Source organism: Dipodomys ordii, unplaced genomic scaffold (genome assembly GCF_000151885.1).
Source record: "Dipodomys ordii isolate 6190 unplaced genomic scaffold, Dord_2.0 Scaffold67, whole genome shotgun sequence".
In the NCBI taxonomy this organism is placed as follows: Eukaryota; Metazoa; Chordata; class Mammalia; order Rodentia; family Heteromyidae; genus Dipodomys; species Dipodomys ordii.
This window is the reverse complement of record NW_012267283.1, coordinates 11307455-11324712: the sequence shown is the minus strand read 5'-3', so window position 1 is coordinate 11324712 and position 17258 is coordinate 11307455. Positions and strand designations below refer to the sequence as shown.

At 37.2% G+C, this 17258-nt stretch overlaps 1 protein-coding gene across 1 annotated transcript in view; it reads left to right on the top strand.

Annotated features, from left to right (window-relative positions):
- Ncbp1 (nuclear cap binding protein subunit 1, 80kDa) overlaps positions 1 to 17258 on the top strand; it is a 35256-nt gene that overhangs the window by 10405 nt on the left and 7593 nt on the right. The window contains 13 exon segments of the mRNA XM_013023327.1: positions 665 to 939; positions 3369 to 3476; positions 4070 to 4191; positions 5858 to 5927; positions 6212 to 6427; positions 7631 to 7728; positions 8376 to 8439; positions 10142 to 10252; positions 11178 to 11242; positions 11985 to 12047; positions 12202 to 12276; positions 14809 to 14912; positions 16810 to 16932. Coding sequence (XP_012878781.1) covers positions 665 to 939; positions 3369 to 3476; positions 4070 to 4191; positions 5858 to 5927; positions 6212 to 6427; positions 7631 to 7728; positions 8376 to 8439; positions 10142 to 10252; positions 11178 to 11242; positions 11985 to 12047; positions 12202 to 12276; positions 14809 to 14912; positions 16810 to 16932 — 1494 coding nt within the window.

Below are 17258 nucleotides of genomic sequence, written 5' to 3'. Positions count from 1 at the left end.
ACTTGCCTTGCATGCATGAGGCCCTGGGTTCTGTTCTTCAGCACCACATAAGCAGAAAAAGCTGGAAGTGGCACTGTGGCTCAAGTGGTAGAGCGCTAGCCTTGAACAGAAGAGCTGAGGGACAGCGCCTAGGCCCACAGTTCAGGCCCCATGTCCAGCAAAAAAAAAAAAAAATTAATGAAATTAATACGCCAGGAATTATAGTATGAGATATAACCAATTCTTAATTTTAAAATGTCATGTTAAGAATTCTGATGGGAATTTAGTTAAAACAGATTTAAAGTTCTTCATCTTTCCTAAGCTACTAGAATTGTATTTTTCAAAGTAGAATTTTAGTCCCATAACATTTGGTTAGCTAAGTTTAGAAACTAAAAATAGTCTGTTCCTCCTTAATGATGCAACTTTAAAGACTCTTGTTACACTGGGCAGTTCTAGATACTTTACCATGGAAACCATTTTCTGCAGAAATGCTATTCCACTAAGTACATATGCAGAAAAACTCCTCCAACATTAGCTTATTTCAGTGGGATAACCTCATAATTAAAGTACTTTCTTTCAGATTAACTAAAATTGAAATGAAAAATTATGGGGAACATATCTGCAGCCCTTTTCCTTTTAAAAATAAAGTTAAAAGTAATCTTGTTGCAAAGTTAATGGATGAAAGTAATCTTGTTGCAAAGTTAATGGATGATAAAAGGCTTATATAAAATTCAGCAACTTAACATAATGCCATTGTTTGGGTTTGTTCTTTTTTCCTGTTGTTGCACGGGTCCTCAAATCAGTGCGCGCCTACTACCTGAGAAGTTGACAATTTATACAACTTTAGTTGGACTGCTGAATGCTAGGAATTACAACCTCGGTGGAGAATTTGTAGAAGCAATGATTCGTCAACTTAAAGAGTCGTTGAAAGCAAACAATTACAATGAAGCTGTCTATTTGGTAAGATACTATTACCAAATAACTGGTAACAGTTATTATTTTCTGTGTATTATGACAGTATTAGAATGGAAGGGAAAATGTTGCCCTACAACCAATTTATCCCCTATCTTGAGGTAAGATCCTCTACTTACCCCAGTAATTGCTCCTTGCAAAGCATTCTAAGTACTAAATAGTTCATTACCTATACAATCTAGTTGCTTGGTTTTAATCCTAGCCTACCTTCCTGCAGCATGTGGTTCTTTTTATGTATCTTTGTTTCTATAGAAGATCTCCTATCACCCATATCTTGTAATATTCAGTTTGAGGTTTGAACTCAGGACCTTTTTTAAGTTCCTTTTCATCTTTCTTCTTCCCATCTTGTCACAGAGCCCCTGTGCATTGAGTAAACCATCTAGAACTCCTGAGTGTCAATTTTTGTCTTCCGTTTGCCTGCTTAGGTCTGTAGCATAGCTCATAGTTCAAGCTTTCCTTGTGCAGTTGTTTTGTTTTATTTATTTGGGTTTGGTTTGTTTTTATTGTGTTTGGGAGTACCAGGGTTTGGACTCTGAGCCTTGTGCTTGCTGAGCAGGCTCTCTCACTTGAGCCCTGCCCTTAACCATTTTTAGATTTAGTTACATTTCAGTCTTGTTTTTATGCTTGGTATGCCTGGACATTCTACTGTTCTCCTTTTATGCTTCCTGGGTAGCTGGGATGACAGGCATATATTACTACATCCAGCTTTCATTGGTTGAGGTACAGGTAGGGAATCTTCAGTCCATAATTCCTTTCCATTGTTTATAGTAGGTGGCCTTAAAAGCCTGATGAACAAAATGATTCAATTGCTTGCAGGAAGTGAATATTAGAACTTTTTATTTGTCTTGAATAGAAATAGAATTAAGGCCTACCAATAGTACTTAATATATAGTGTTAGTGAAACATTCATACGTTGAGGATATATGAACACATTTTTATTAGTAAACAGAAAAGAACAAGTTATAGGATTAAGTTTTTCACCCTTTATTATTTCCCCAGTCTGTTCCTACTTGCCATATGCCCTCTACTTTGAATGCCTTCCTTGCTCACCACTTTAGTATTTCACTCAGCTTTTATGGCCTAGCCCACTAGTTAATTCCTTTATGTTTTCCCCTTGTCACTGTCACTTTTTTTTTCCATTTAGAAGGAATTTTATTGAGCTTGAAATCAGAAAACAACAATCACCAATAGTTTCTTTGATGCCTTTCCTGATTCTGATTCAGTATTTCACTTTAGGTTTCTAGTAAGGTATATTCAACCAAAAGACCTACAATAAGATGTCTCTATAGGACCTTGATGTGTTTGCAGAAGACCTGGATAATGGTAGAAAACCAGGATAACAGCTAAAGACAAAGGCTCTAACATTAAAAAGACATTTTTGTAAATCTGCTTTTCCTGTATGACTTTGGGTAGGCCTATGACTTAATCTGTGTCACCTGTGCTGGGCCTCTAGTTAGCTCTAGTAGATATTTACCTATTTCCTTAACCATTTTATAGGGCCCCATCAGTTTTTTTCAGCATTCCAGTTTCTCCACCTAGTCAGGGTGGGATAGTTTCCCATTGTAACTCTAATTTGCATTGGGTACATTTTTATTTACCTTTTAGTGCAGAGTCATACGTTTGTGTTAATATCTACTTGTCCCAATAAACTATGGGTCCCCTAAAATAGGCCCTTTAATAGTACTCAGTTAGCCCTAGCACACAAAGGGCACTCTCTTCCATAATTTCCATATCTGTACTTTTTTTTGTTTTGGTTTTTGTTTGTTTGTTTGTTTTGGCCGGTCATGGGGCCTGAACTCTGGGCCTGGGCACTGTCCCTCAGCTCTTTAGCTCAAGGCTAGTGCTCTAGCACTCGAGCCATAGCGCCATTTCTGGCTTTTTCTGCTTATGTGGTGCTGAGGAATTGAACCCAGGGCCTCATGCATGCAAGGCAAGCTCTCTACCACTGAGCCACCTTCCCAGCCCTCCATATCTGTACTTGAGTGAAAATTATTCACAGCCAACCAGAAAAATCAACCTATGTAAGTAGTCAGAATGTTTTACAGTCTGGGTTCATAATGTAGCATATCATGGACATTCATAAATTCAAATCCCTGGTTTATCACAGGACCCCAGTCCTGTCTGCCTGCTGGGCTCTTGAAGCCGAAGAACATCCTTACTTATAAATAACCAAGTGACTATGGCTGTGTTCCACTAAAAGTTTACTTACGGCCGCTTGATTTTTTTTTTCTTTTTAAATAGGCACTAAAAATTTTAAAACTATTCTTGGTTCACAAGTTATATAATGAGATAGGCAGTGAGTTTAATTTAGACCTTGGGCCCTAGTGCTATGGACCACGATTAAACTATGTAAGATTGCTTATTTTGTAATTAGTATGAAAGACGTTACAATTTAATAGCAGAAACTGTCCCAACAGGTTCGTTTTTTATCTGATCTTGTGAATTGTCATGTGATCGCTGCCCCATCAATGGTTGCTATGTTTGAGAATTTTGTAAGTGTAACTCAGGAAGAAGATGTTCCTCAGGTAAGATCATCCTTTATGGGGTTGGGAAGGTGGCTCAGTGGAAGAATGCTTGCCTTGCCTGCATGAGGCCCTGGATTCTATTTCTCAGCACCACATAAGCAGAAAAAGCTGGAAGTGGTGTTGTGGTTCAAGTGGTAGAGCTGAAGAGCTGAAGGACAGTGCTCAGGCCCCACGATCAACCAAAAAAAAAAAAAAAAGATCAGCAGCAGTAACTCTTTAGCAGTAAACAAAAGAAAATAGATTATCATATTCTAAGTACATAATTAAATAATAATCTGGCATGCGGGTGGGCTGTTTGAATTCAAATGATTCTGTGTAATAAGATTACGACCAATTTAGAATGCTCTAAATCAGATGTGATACTTAAGCCTTCTTAAATAGCTTACATAGGATTTTATTTAAGATTAAAACATGGAGTTGAAGGTATAGATCAATGATAGAACATTTGCCTCATAAGTGCAAGGCCCTCAGTTTGGTTCTCAGTACTACAAATGAATGAATGAATGAACAAAGAATTAATGAATAGAAAAGAGGGAGAGGGGAGGAAAGAGGAAAATTAAATATTTTAAGCTAACATTTTAAAAACTCTTTAGGTACGACGAGATTGGTATGTGTATGCATTTCTGTCATCTTTGCCCTGGGTTGGAAAAGAGTTGTATGAAAAGAAAGATGCAGAGATGGACCGCATCTTTGCCAACACTGAAAGCTATCTAAAGTAAGTGCACAGCTCATAGTATGCTTTGTTGTGTAAAGGATATCTTACTGATGTGCTAAATGTGTTGTATTTTATCTGTTAGCAATAAATACCTTTTGGTTCATTTTTCTAAAATGCAGTAAAATTTTTGTTCTGTAGATAATTCATTCTCTTACTATTATAACTCACTGAGAACTCAAGTAGACAAGTATATTTATGCAAAAAGTTAGTAATTAGTGCAAAAAAGTTGGTAATGTAGTTTCTGTTAAGCCAATTTTATATGATTTTTACAAAAGACATGAATTACCCTACTATAATAGTTCCTCTAATATTAGTATTTGCTACTAGAATTACTAGTGATACTTGAAATGCTCAAACCCCAGTCCCTAGACCTGGTGAATTTCATGGGAAGAGAGGTTTAGGCATCTCTTACTAATTCATTCTATAGTAGAGAATCATGGCCCTAATACATACACTTTTCTCATTATAAGTTAATCTTAAATACAGCAGCAGTACTTCTTCCATACCAATGCTTGTTTTAACATTTTAGATGTTATATAAACAGTAGGTCTTGTTAGTAAGCATATGATTAACCATCTAACAGCATGATAATGTGTCCATTGCCACTTTTAAGTTTCAGGTTGGTTTTGTTGTACCACTTTCTATCAATAGATACTTCTTTGGGTACTGCTTATCTTTGCTTTGTTGGTTGCATATCAAGTTAAAAGAAGTCTAAAGATAAAAATCTTTCACATATTTGTATACATACATATATTTGTACTTATGTGTTTCTACTTTCTAATACAGATATACAAGTTCTTTACTTGCTTCTTTTTGCTGCAACTTCGATTTGTTATATGAAAGTTTATAGATCTACCTAGTTTTCCAGCAGCATGGCATTCCATGGTTTTAATATGTCATCATTTTGATTTTTTGGCAGAACTGGAGTTTAAGCTCAGCCCTTCATTTTGCTAAACAGAACTACCACTTGAAGCATACTCTCAGCCCTTTTTTGCTTTTATTTTTTAATAGGGTCTTGAGTGTATTCCTGGGCTAGCCTGGACCTCCTTTTTTGTTTTCTGCACATCTGGGTGAGATGACAGGTGTCCACCAACATACCCAGGTGTTAATTGGTCAAGATGGGGGTCTCCCCATAATTTGTTACCTAGGCTAGTCTCAAACTGCGATCTTCCCAATCTCTGCCACCCAAGTAGTTAGGATTACAGTTATAAGCCAGTGGACCCACCTAATATGCCATGATTTCTATACCTGGACCTTTGTTAGCCACATTGAAATTATTTCAGTCTTTGTTACTATAGACCATCTGTCAGTGAATATTCTTGTATGACTGTCTTCAAGAATATGTGCAAATATATTTATGGGGACTGTGCATTCTTAGAAATAACATTGTTGGGTTGAAGATTCTAGTCAGGTAAAATTAGTCAAATTGCCTTCAAAAGGATTGTTCTTCCAAAGATTTTTATACCCTTTAATGCTTATGCCTGCAGTATAAGACTGCCACTTTGCCTGTATTTTAATAATACATTGCACCTTATCAAAAATACTGTTACTTGCTAATCTGATAGGTAAAAATGTTATTTTATTGCTTTAATTTGCATTGTATCAATTACGAAAAACTACGTCTTTTCATGTTTTTTAAAGTGGAGATTTTTATTTTTAACTTTAGAAGGCGCCAGAAGACACATGTGCCCATGTTGCAAGTATGGACTGCTGATAAGCCACACCCACAAGAAGAGGTAAATTGGTTTCAAACTCCTCAGAACCCTCTGCATGCAGAGGGTATTTAGTAAATGCTAGAATGTAACTGAAACAGTCCCTGTTCTGTGGATTCCAGCTAATACCCATTTTGAAAAATAAAAAGAGTTAACTCTAAACCTACTACATTAAACAAGTGATTATATAAACACTTAGTGCAGTACCTTTGTATCACATGTAACTTTAGTTACTTTTATGTTCTGTGTTTTGGACTTGTCTAGTCAAAATGATATTTATATTAATTACTAAAAAATCTGTTTTTTAGTATTTAGATTGCCTGTGGGCCCAGATTCAGAAATTGAAAAAGGATCGCTGGCAGGAACGGCACATCCTAAGACCTTATCTTGCCTTTGACAGCATCCTCTGTGAAGCACTACAGCATAATCTGCCTCCTTTCACACCGCCTCCTCACACTGAAGATTCAGTGTACCCGATGCCCAGGGTCATCTTCAGGATGTTTGATTACACAGATGATCCTGAGGTACATGACCAACTAACTATAAATTCCTGGAAAGGGGATCTGTGGTGCATTGTACTTGTGCTTTAACCTGTTGGACTTTGTCTGAGAAATTTTAGGGTTTTTTTTGTTTGTTTGTTTGCTTTTCAAGACAGGGTCTTAGTGTAGTCCAGGCTGGCCTAGAATCCATTCTCCTGCACTCCTAAGTGCAGAGATTACAGGGTCACCATCACATTCCCAGCTCTGAGATACCTTTTAAGTTTTAGTTAGTTTTTAATGTAGTAAAATAGATGGATGATAGATGGCAATGAAGTTTGCTCTTTTTTTGGCGGGGGGGCCTGGACTGACTTTGAGTCTTGACCCTCATATCTCGGCCTCCTGAACAGCTAGGATTACAGGCATGACCCAATGGGTCTTGGTTTGAAGTTTGCTTTTTAATTCAGTAAATGGTATCATCCCATTATACAAGAAATTATATTTAGCATATGTACATAGACTGGAGCCCAGCATAATATACAGATCAAGAGCATAGGTTTGAGAGTCAGATTGGACTGTGTCTTAAACCTCAGTTACCCAAATACTATCTGATCTTGTTGGTTTTTGTTTTGTTTTGTTTTGTTTTGGTCCAGTCGTGGGGCCTGGACACTGTCCCTCAGCTCTTCAGCTCAAGGCTAGTGCTCTACTACTTAAGCCACAGCACCACTTCTGGGTTTTTTTCTTTTTTGCTTATGTGGTGCTGAGGAATCGAACCCAGGGCCTCATGCATGCAAGGCAAGCGCTCTACCCCTGAGCCACCTTCCCAGCCCCTTGAGTGAGTTATTTAACTGTGTTTCAGTTTCCCTACAGGAATAATAGTGGCATGTATAATGTATCTCATTATATTAGATTAAATTATCAACATATAAAGGTACAGAACAATGTCTCACATTAATACTCAATAATTTTAGCCCTTTTTATCTTTTTTAAAGGTGGTACTGAGGTTTGAATTCAGGGTCTCACACCTGCTAGCAAGTGCTCTACCACTTGAGACACTTTACCAGCATTGGCTATTTACAAGTTATAATCTTATTATAGCTGGGCCAGCCAAGACTACAGTCCTCCTATATGCTTCCCTGCCTTTACTTGGGTTACAAGCCCATTCCTCATTATTGGTTGAGATATTGTAAACGTTTTCCTGGAAAATCTGTTTGTAGGCCTCTGTATGTGTACATTTGGATTTCTTTTCAGGGTCCTGTTATGCCAGGGAGTCATTCAGTGGAAAGGTTTGTTATAGAAGAGAATCTCCACTGCATCATTAAGTCCCACTGGAAAGAAAGGCAGACTTGGTAAGATTCTATCCATGGTACTTTCAGAAGGAAAAATGTTTTGATGATTTGGTAAGGCAGAATGTGTGCCAATAGTATAAGATAGTAATTCCATCCTCCGGGCTTCCTATCTTGCCAAAAGCAATCTCTGAAACACTTGCTTTTCCTTTCTTGAGGATCCTCACTGTCATGTAGTACTCTGTTGGATGTTTATAATAATGTGTATATGGGTGCTAGCTAGACTATGTGACTATTTGCCATATGATCTTGGAAAACATTAATGACAAGCTATTTTTAGTTTTGATGTTATGCTAATACATGCACACTAGAGGTTTTAATCTGTTTTCTATGCATTTAGACTCTATGCATTTAGACATCCAAGTGTTGGATGAGTTTATTTTCAATAAACTTTTGAGAAATATTTTGTTTAGGTTTTAAAATAGAAAAGAATGTAGTATTTGGGGTGTAGACCATCTTATTTAGTTAGGTCTGAATATATTGCCTTAGTATTATTTAGTATTGTTTTTGAGTTGGGGAAGACTTGATTCATCAGTTTAAATAACCAAAATCTACAACATTTAGCAAAGCTATCCTTTCCTTACATCTAAATACATTGCTTTGGAAATTGAATTCTTGTGTCTTAATACCGACTGAAAAATTTTTCATAGTGCTGCGAAGCTCCTGAGCTACCCAGGAAAGAGTAAGATCCCCCTGAACTACCACATAGTGGAGGTATGATTTCACACATGTTTCAGAATTTCTGCTTTAAAGCATATTTTTGTGTTTTATTTTGTTTCGTGGGATAGCTACTTGACAATAAAGAAGCAAAGAAATTATTGTCAGTTGGGAGTTGTGTTAGTCATTTATTTTGTTCTTAATTTTTTATTGTTACAAAGGTGATGTACAGTTAGATAAGTCAGATAAAGAATACATTTCTTTTTTGACAATGTCACTCCTTCCCTTGCTCTCTCCCAGTTTCTCCCTCCCATCCTCACCTTTTAGCTATTTATTAATAATTTTTGTAGACCCTAGGAAAGAGTAAGTTGAGACTTGTAGTCAAGTGGAATTTTAAGTTACCTATTATTTTTTTAGTATTCCTTCATGTACAGGTAGTTACTGTAGATAACTTAACCTCTGTCCCTGAAATTTAACCTCTGTCCCTTTCAGAGGTAACATTCTATTTAACAGATGTAAAAATGGTTTAAATACCCTAAAACATTTTATTACTGTAGGACGATAACATAACTAATGGCTTCCAATTACCATCTCATACCTGAAGAGTTAATCTCAGCCAGCACCGATGGCTCACACCTGTAAACATAGCTACTCAGGAAATCTGAGGATCTGGGTTCGAAGGCCAGGAAAGTCTGAGACTCTTATCTCCAGTTAAATCACCAAAAAGGCTGGAAGTGGTACTCTGGCTCAAGTGGTAAAGTGCTAGACTTAAGTAAAAAGAGCTCAGGGACAGTACCCAGGCCTCAGAGTTTAAACCTCAGGACTGGCCAAAAAAAAAGTCAATCTCTTGTAAAACTGGGTAGATTACCCTTACTTACTCCTAGAATAATGAGTGGCTTATTCCAAGAAACAAGCGCTTTTGAAATAGGAAGACTAGCCGGGCGCTTTCACCTGTAATCCTAGCTACTCAAGAGGCTGAGATCTGAGGATCACGGTTCAAAGCCAGCCCTGGCAAGAAAGTTTGTGAGAGACTAATCTCCAATAAACCGGAAGTGGCGCTCTATCTCAAGTGGTAGAGCACTTGCCTTGAGCTGAAGAGCTGAGGGATAGTGCCCAAGCCCAGAGTTCAAGACCCATGACCGACAAAAAAAAAAAAAAGAAAGAAATAGGAAGACTAAAGGTGCTTTGTCCCTTTACTTTTTATGCAAGAGAATGACACTAGTAGAGGTAGTGTAGTACCTCGATAGCATAGTAACTAGAAGAAATTGTGTCTACATAAAGAGATTACACTTAACAGACTGTTAACTGCACTGTTGTTTTATATCATTCCTGAAACAGAACATCATAATGTGCTATTTAACATTTATTCATACCTTGTTTTTTTTTAATATTACATATATCCCCTTATAAAACTTGAGAGAATATGCTTCAACTGTGAATTTGGCTCACTGATTTATCAGCTAAAATGCAAAGTTTATTATACGTATACACACATATACATGCATATGTACATATATTTGTATGTATAATTTGTTTGAGGTGGGATCTTGCTTATATGTTCTTATTTGATTGAGTTATAGAAAGAAAAAGATTTCCTTGTGGTATTCAATTGTGTTTGAAAGCTTAATTTTCAAGATGAAAAGGTCATTGTTTTTCATTAGAAATGTCATGGAGTTTAGGTTTGTGATGTTTAGGTCTCTGATGCTAGAGATGCAGAGATAGCAGAGGAGCTGAGTTCTGACTCATGGTTGCCTTGTAGGTGATCTTCGCAGAGCTGTTCCAGCTCCCAGCGCCCCCTCACATCGATGTGATGTACACTACACTGCTCATTGAGCTGTGCAAACTGCAGCCTGGCTCTCTCCCTCAAGTTGTATCCTTTCTTTTGTTTTGACATTCTTTGGCCTGACTTTGCATTAAGTATTTCAGCTGGCTTTTCTCAATTTTGTCTTTTATTTCACTGGGTTGTAAGTTTTAGCTAGGGCGGTTCTGCTATGCTTAGTTTAGATGGTCAACAATTTCATTCGAATTATTCATGTTGTGAAGTTTAATACATGTAGCATGTTATACTTCTGTCAAGAAATAAAATGTATTTCCATGCTTTAGAAGTTCTTTATCCTCCCCAGTAGGATACCCCTACTTCCATCTGCTTGCTACTTATTCTGACATAGGATAACTATTACCTTGCCCTTTTTTTATTGTTTCTTTGCATCTTGTTTTTACATTACTAGAGTTTGAATCATGGACTTGAACTTGCTAGGCAGGCACTCTACCACTTGAGCCATGTCCTCAGCCCTTCTTTGCTGTAGTTATATTCAGATAGGTTCTTGCAGTATGCCTTAGGCCAGCCTCAAACAGTGATCCTCCTACTTATGGCCTCTTAGGTCATAGGCATGCACTAACATACCTAGTTTGTTGAAATGAGGACTCATTAACTTTTGCCCAGGCTGGCTTCAAACTATGCATAATCTTTCCAATTTCTATCTCCCAAGTTTCTGGGATTATAGGTGGAAATGACCTAATGACAGCAGACTAATGGATGCTTGAGAAGGGCGGACTAGGAGAAAAGGAAATGGATTACAGAGGTACATGGGAAATACTAGCGGTGGCAAAAATGATATATGGGTTCCATGAGAGAGATACATACACATACATATACAAATCTAATTTTACTTTACATGACTTAATTACATGGAAATATGCTTAACGTTATTAATTGTTGCTTTATTACTTTCTGTAATACGACTTTGAATTTGAAGGAGGGTGAAGAATAGTTTTCCTTACCTTTAAACTTCCAGCTTGCACAAGCAACTGAAATGTTATACATGCGTCTGGACACAATGAGTACCACTTGTGTGGACAGGTGTGGTCATTGTTTATTTCTATATTAAGTCATAATAGCTTCTCTTCTTTGTTCTTTATAATCCAATGAAGATACTTAATTTAACAAAATAACCTTTTATAATAACAAAACTCATACATTTTTCAGTCTTATATTTCAATATGAGATGATACCCATACTGTAGTTTTCTTTAATTCATTTGTTGTTTAGTTATTTCTCTAATATAGTTATCTTTTCCTTAAGTATCAGCTTTTAAAATAGGTTTTATGATGGCCCCTATGTTGAAGGAGAATCAGAGTCTATTACCATGTACCTAGTATATATAAACATTTTTAAGAGATAATATCTGCTTTTTAAAGTAATTGCATAGAAGTGTTTAGTGCATTTGTGAGGAAATGGGCATAGTGTGATAAGAAATTAGACTGGCTCTGCCATCTGTAAAGCATTCCTAAATGTTTTATCTGAAATTTCTTTTTCTTTCCTCCATTCCATCATCAGATATATGGGGAAAATAATATATTCCTTGAACGTTGTGAATGTTTATGCTAGCACAAAATAAATGTACAAAACGTGTCTTTTACTTACTTAAAAAGAATATAAGGTAGCACTGTGAGAAGTAGTAAAACGTGGGACTGTTGAAGATGAGTTTGCATGTTCAGAGGTAAAACAGTAAGTGGCAGGAGACAACAGCTACAGGTGATAGTGCATGGTGTGTGTTCATGCGTTCCTGGTCTAAACTACAACCTTCTCCTCCCCTATCTAGATTTATTAATTGGTTTTCTCATCATCTAAGTAATTTTCAGTTCCGTTGGAGCTGGGAAGATTGGTAAGTATCCAGTGTTACACGCTTAAAAGCTAGTTTTAGTTTCTTTGATAATTACCATATATAAATGAGATAATTGGAATGAATCTGTAGTTAGTAGAAGTTAGGTATGGTCAGATTATGTATGAAAACTTACAGAACTACGTTTCTTCATTAGGTCAGATTGTCTTACTCAAGATCTTGAGAGTCCCAAACCAAAGTTTGTACGAGAAGTTCTAGAAAAATGTATGAGGTAAGTTTTTTTTGTGTGTTTTCTCCTTAGTTTGGTCTTCCTAACTTTTCTGGAAGGATTTTTTTCTCTGCATTTTTTTAGATCCAAATATTTGCTCATCTTCCATATCACTTTTTTTTCAGGATTTAGGTGAAAAAAATTAGGCACATATACCATTTGGATTCTACAAGAATTAAATCAGTAGTTTTTTCCTAATGTATCATTTTATAAAATAGTTTCAACTTTATGGAAAAGTTGTCACAATTGGACAAAGACTTCTGTCTTTTTCATATTATTTTCTTAATTATTAACATGTTACTATGTTTCCTCCAATGCTTGCTCCTTTGTTTTCTGTACCCATTACAACCCAAAAGTTGTTATGAGCCCATCAGCCTTCAGTTCTCCATGATGCATTTCCCCAAAACAAAACCACTCCTACATGACAGGGAAGCTTTTTCTTTCCTTGCCCAGAATTGTCTCTAGGAATGTGTAGCATTTTTATTTTCTCATTACTCCAGTCTTCAACAGATTTTTTTTTTTTTTTTGGTTGGTCGTGGGGCTTGAACTCTGTGCCTGGGCCCTGTCCCTGAACTCTTCAGCTCAAGGCTAGAGCTCTACCACTTGAGCCACAGTGCCACTTCCCAACAGATATTTTTTATTTTTTTCTGTCTCTTTCGTTTGTGTGTGTGTGTCTGTGTGTGTCTGTGTCTGACCGTCCATGTGTACTTGTGGAGTTTGAACTCTAGGCCTAGTAGTATCCTTGAGATTTTTACCTCAAGATCACTGCTATACCACTTGAGCCAAAGCTTCATTTCTGGGCTTTTTTGGTTTTTAATTGAAGAGTATCCTGGGCTTTCCTGCTCAGGCTGGCTTTGAATGAAGATGTTCAGATCTTGGCCTTTTGAGTAACTAGGATTACAGGTGTGAGCCACCAGTGCCCGGCTTCTCTGTCTTTAAAGAGGTCTGGGGATCGCAGTTCAAAGCCAGCCCAGACAGGAAAGTCTGTAAGACTCTTATCTCCAATAAACAACTCAGAAAAAAGCCGGAAATGGCACTCGGGCTCAAGTGGTAGAGTGCTAGCTGTGAGCACAAATAGGCTTAGGGACAGCACCCAGCCCCTGAGTTCAAGCCTCAGGACCAGCCAAAAAAAAAGCCTAGAGACCTTACTTTCTTGGATTGCTCTGATAGCTCCTTTTGAGCTAACTCAGGTCTTGGATTTTTCCCAGTGTGTCACACAGAAGGCATATGAATTCACCATAGGTGATATTAATCTTGATTGCCTGGTCATGTTAGTGTTTTCCAGGCTCGTTGGTATTTTCCTTTCTAATTGTTTAATGTTTTGCAGAGATGATATACTAAAGAAAACAAAAAACAAAACAAACACTCTGCTTAGCTGGTTGTTGGTGGCTCTCACCTGTAGTCCTAGCTACCCAGGAGGTTGAAATTTGAGGATTGCAGTTCAAATCCAGATGGGCAAGAAAGTTTGTAAGACTCTTACCTCCAGTTAACCACTAAAAAACCAGAGTGGAGCTGTAGTTCAAGTGTAATGTGCCAACCTTGAGCAAAAATGCTCAGGAATACCACTAAAGCCATGAGGTCAAGCCTCCCCACCTCTCCTTCCCCCAGAAAAGCACCCCCCCAAAAAAAAGAGAAAACCCTCTTGCTTTGTCAGTCACCATGATTACTAAGCAATTCTTCTTTTTTATAATGTTTTTTTTATTTAGTACTTGGCATTACTGTTTCTCCTTATATATTATTTTATTTACATATACATGGAGACTAAAGAAATTATTTCATCCAGTGTTTTATAAACCATGACGATCATGATTTATTTTGATGTCCATATTGTCTCTGGGAGACTCCACTAAGTCCTGTATCCAAGTCTTTTTTTTTTTTTTATTGTCCTCTAACATTCATTGAACTTCCTTATTTTCTTGTCCAAGACTTTCCAAAATCATGTTGTTTCCTTATGACTCCCATGGAATCATTTATTCAAAATGGTATTTAGTTCTTTGTTATTGGGGTGTCATTAATTCTAGGCCAGTTCTTTGTTATTGAGGTGTCATTGATTCTAGGTCCTCTCAATAGACACATGCACACATACATACATATAATTACTTGTATATCTATGTGTATGTGTGTATGTATGTGTGTATGTGTGTGTGTTCATCTCTTCCAACCCAATTAACTGTAAAGCCATCTTCTCCTCCATGGTTTGTAAACACTTCCCTTGGCTCCTGTCCTCTATATTTGTTTAGTGTTGTATAACCCATTTTGCCACTGTGCCAACCATCTGTCCCACTACCTCACTATCACCCATATCCTTGGTTGCTAGGCTATACACACCTCAGTGCACATCAAAAGTTTTGAAGTAGTCTGAGTGTCCATGTGGTAGCTTGTACAGAAGCCGATAGGACTTTCATTTCCCTGTTCACTTTTTGGTTATTAGTTGTGTTCAAAGTGTTAGAGATTGTGGCTTTCCAGCTAAAGTGCATGTTACCGAAGAGTAAAACTAATAAAAGCTACTTTCTGAGGCTGTTGTTTGTATTGTAGGTTGTCTTACCATCAGCGTATATTAGATATTGTTCCTCCTACCTTCTCAGCTCTATGTCCTGCAAACCCAACCTGCATTTACAAGTATGGAGATGAAAGTAGCAGTAAGTAACAAAATAAGAATTCCTCTGTCTTTAAACATTACCAATGCCTATATGCTTTGAAGTAAAAAATAGAAAAAAGAATTTTCTACTTTTTCAAAGTAGAAATATTGAATTTTTCTTGGGTATATATTTTGTTTGAAAGTGGTTCATCACAAGCCACTATATTAAAGATTTTTTGTTATCTATATTATTACGGGCTTACAACTTGTTTCTCTTTCAATATTGTTTGTAGTGTTTTATCTGTGACATTTTAAATATAGTGCCAAGTAAAGCAAGGTAATTTTATAGTCTATACTAAGTTGGAAGTATGCATTTGTTATGATGATTGAACTTCCTTGAATTGATCAGTAGCAGCTAACATTTCATTTCTGGTGTAGCAACATAGGGGTATGTGACAGAAGTAAATTTGTAAATAGGATTTTCTTACCTTTTGGTCCCATCATCTCCAGAGTTGCATAGTGTTTCATGCAACTGTGATTTGCTATGTCATTTTTGCTTTACAGTATTTGTGCTTAATGAAGGTTAAGATTTTGGACACTGGCAATCAATATACAGTCACCTGTAAAGATTTTTGGAGTTGACTCTGTTTCTATCCCCCCCCCCCATGAGCCTTCTACTTTGTGTGGTGAAAGTTCTTGGCTAAAAATTCTATTCCCTGCCTTGTGCATTCTATTCCCTGCCATTACCACAACACAGAAAGTCCTAACTATCGCCAGTTCCTATTTTCCTCTAGGGTCTAGCCCAGGCTTACTCCTGTGAATATTTTTTAACTTTCAGCAAGCCAGTTGTATATTGTTCTCTGGCTTCTCTTAGTTCCTTAGCTAGAACGTAAATTCCTTTGTGACAAAGAATCTTTACTTTTATTCTATGTGGGTTTCTTATTGTTGCTGTTTGTTTTTCACTTAGTTTCTTTCCACTTTAGAGAAACAATACAGCTAGTGTTACCTGAATGTCCTCCTGTAAACTGTCTTGACAGGATCTGTGTTATAGACTCTTTTTTCTTTCTTTTTTTTTTTTGTCAGTTGTGGGGCTTGAACTTTGGGCCAGGGTACTGTCCCTGAGCTCTTCAGCTTAAGGAAAGCACTCTACCACTTGAGTCACAGTGCCACTTCCTTTCTTTTGGTGGTTGATTGGAGATGAATCTCACCAACTTTCCTTCCGGGGCTGGCTTTGAACCATGATCCTCAGATCTCAGAGTAGCTAGGATTACAGGCATGAGCCATCAGCACCCAGCTGTTATAGATTCTTAACTCACACCCTCTGGCCTTATGTCAAGATTGTTTTTGTTATATCTTTGTCTACCTTGTGTTAAAAGCAATTTTCTGTTGCTTTGGAGATGCCTTCATGCTGACACTCAGTAGATGCTGAACTCAGTAGATACTAACTAGTAGTAAACACACAAGATCATGTCACATGAACATCTGACCTGGGTGATTCAGTGGATTCCACATAAGAGAACTGCAAAACCCTCTCTTTATTTGGCAGCCTTTATCTTGTTCAAACTTGAACTTAGTCTCCACTGCCCCAGAGGACAGAATGAAGAAGAGGGTAATGCTAAAAACAAAAGACAAGCACATTGGCTCTTGGCTTATGAACTTACAAAGGCCAAGGAGGAGAGCTGAGGACTGGTATAAGGCAGTATAACTATGTCACCTTTCCTCTCACTGCTCATCTTGAAGAAGATTCACAACTCTTGGTTCACCAGATTTCAGGTAGTGAAACATTCTAAGTGTTGAAATAAGAATTGTTTATATTTTCAGGTACAGTATCTTAATTGTTTAAATATTGAGATACAGTGTATTCTATTTTGAAAGGACGTAATTTAAGTTTCTCAGTTATCTAGCTAGTCATAAGAATACTCTTTGTCTTGATTACCTTCCCTCCACTCTATGTTTAGATTCTCTTCCTGGACATTCTGTGGCCCTCTGTTTATCTGTTGCCTTTAAAAGTAAGGCAACCAATGATGAAATCTTCAGCATTCTGAAAGATGTACCAAATCCCAACCAGGATGACGATGATGGTAAGAAACTTAAGTATTTCTTTAGTGGAACTATTAATAGACATTTTAAAGTAATGTATAAACATAACTAGCAACATGAGTTGCAATTTATCATTACCATGAAATGACCTACTTATCTTAGAGCCAGGAGTAGATGATGGCTCATGCTGGTAATTCCAGCCTGAGGCTGAAATCTGAGGATTGCAGTTTGAAGTCAGCCCAGGCAGCAAAGTCTATGAGACTTTTCTCCAGTTAACCACCAAAAATCCTAAAGTAAAGCTGTGACTCACGTGGTAGAGCCCTAGCCTTGAGCAAAAAGGATCAGGGACAGTGCCTTGAGTGCAATC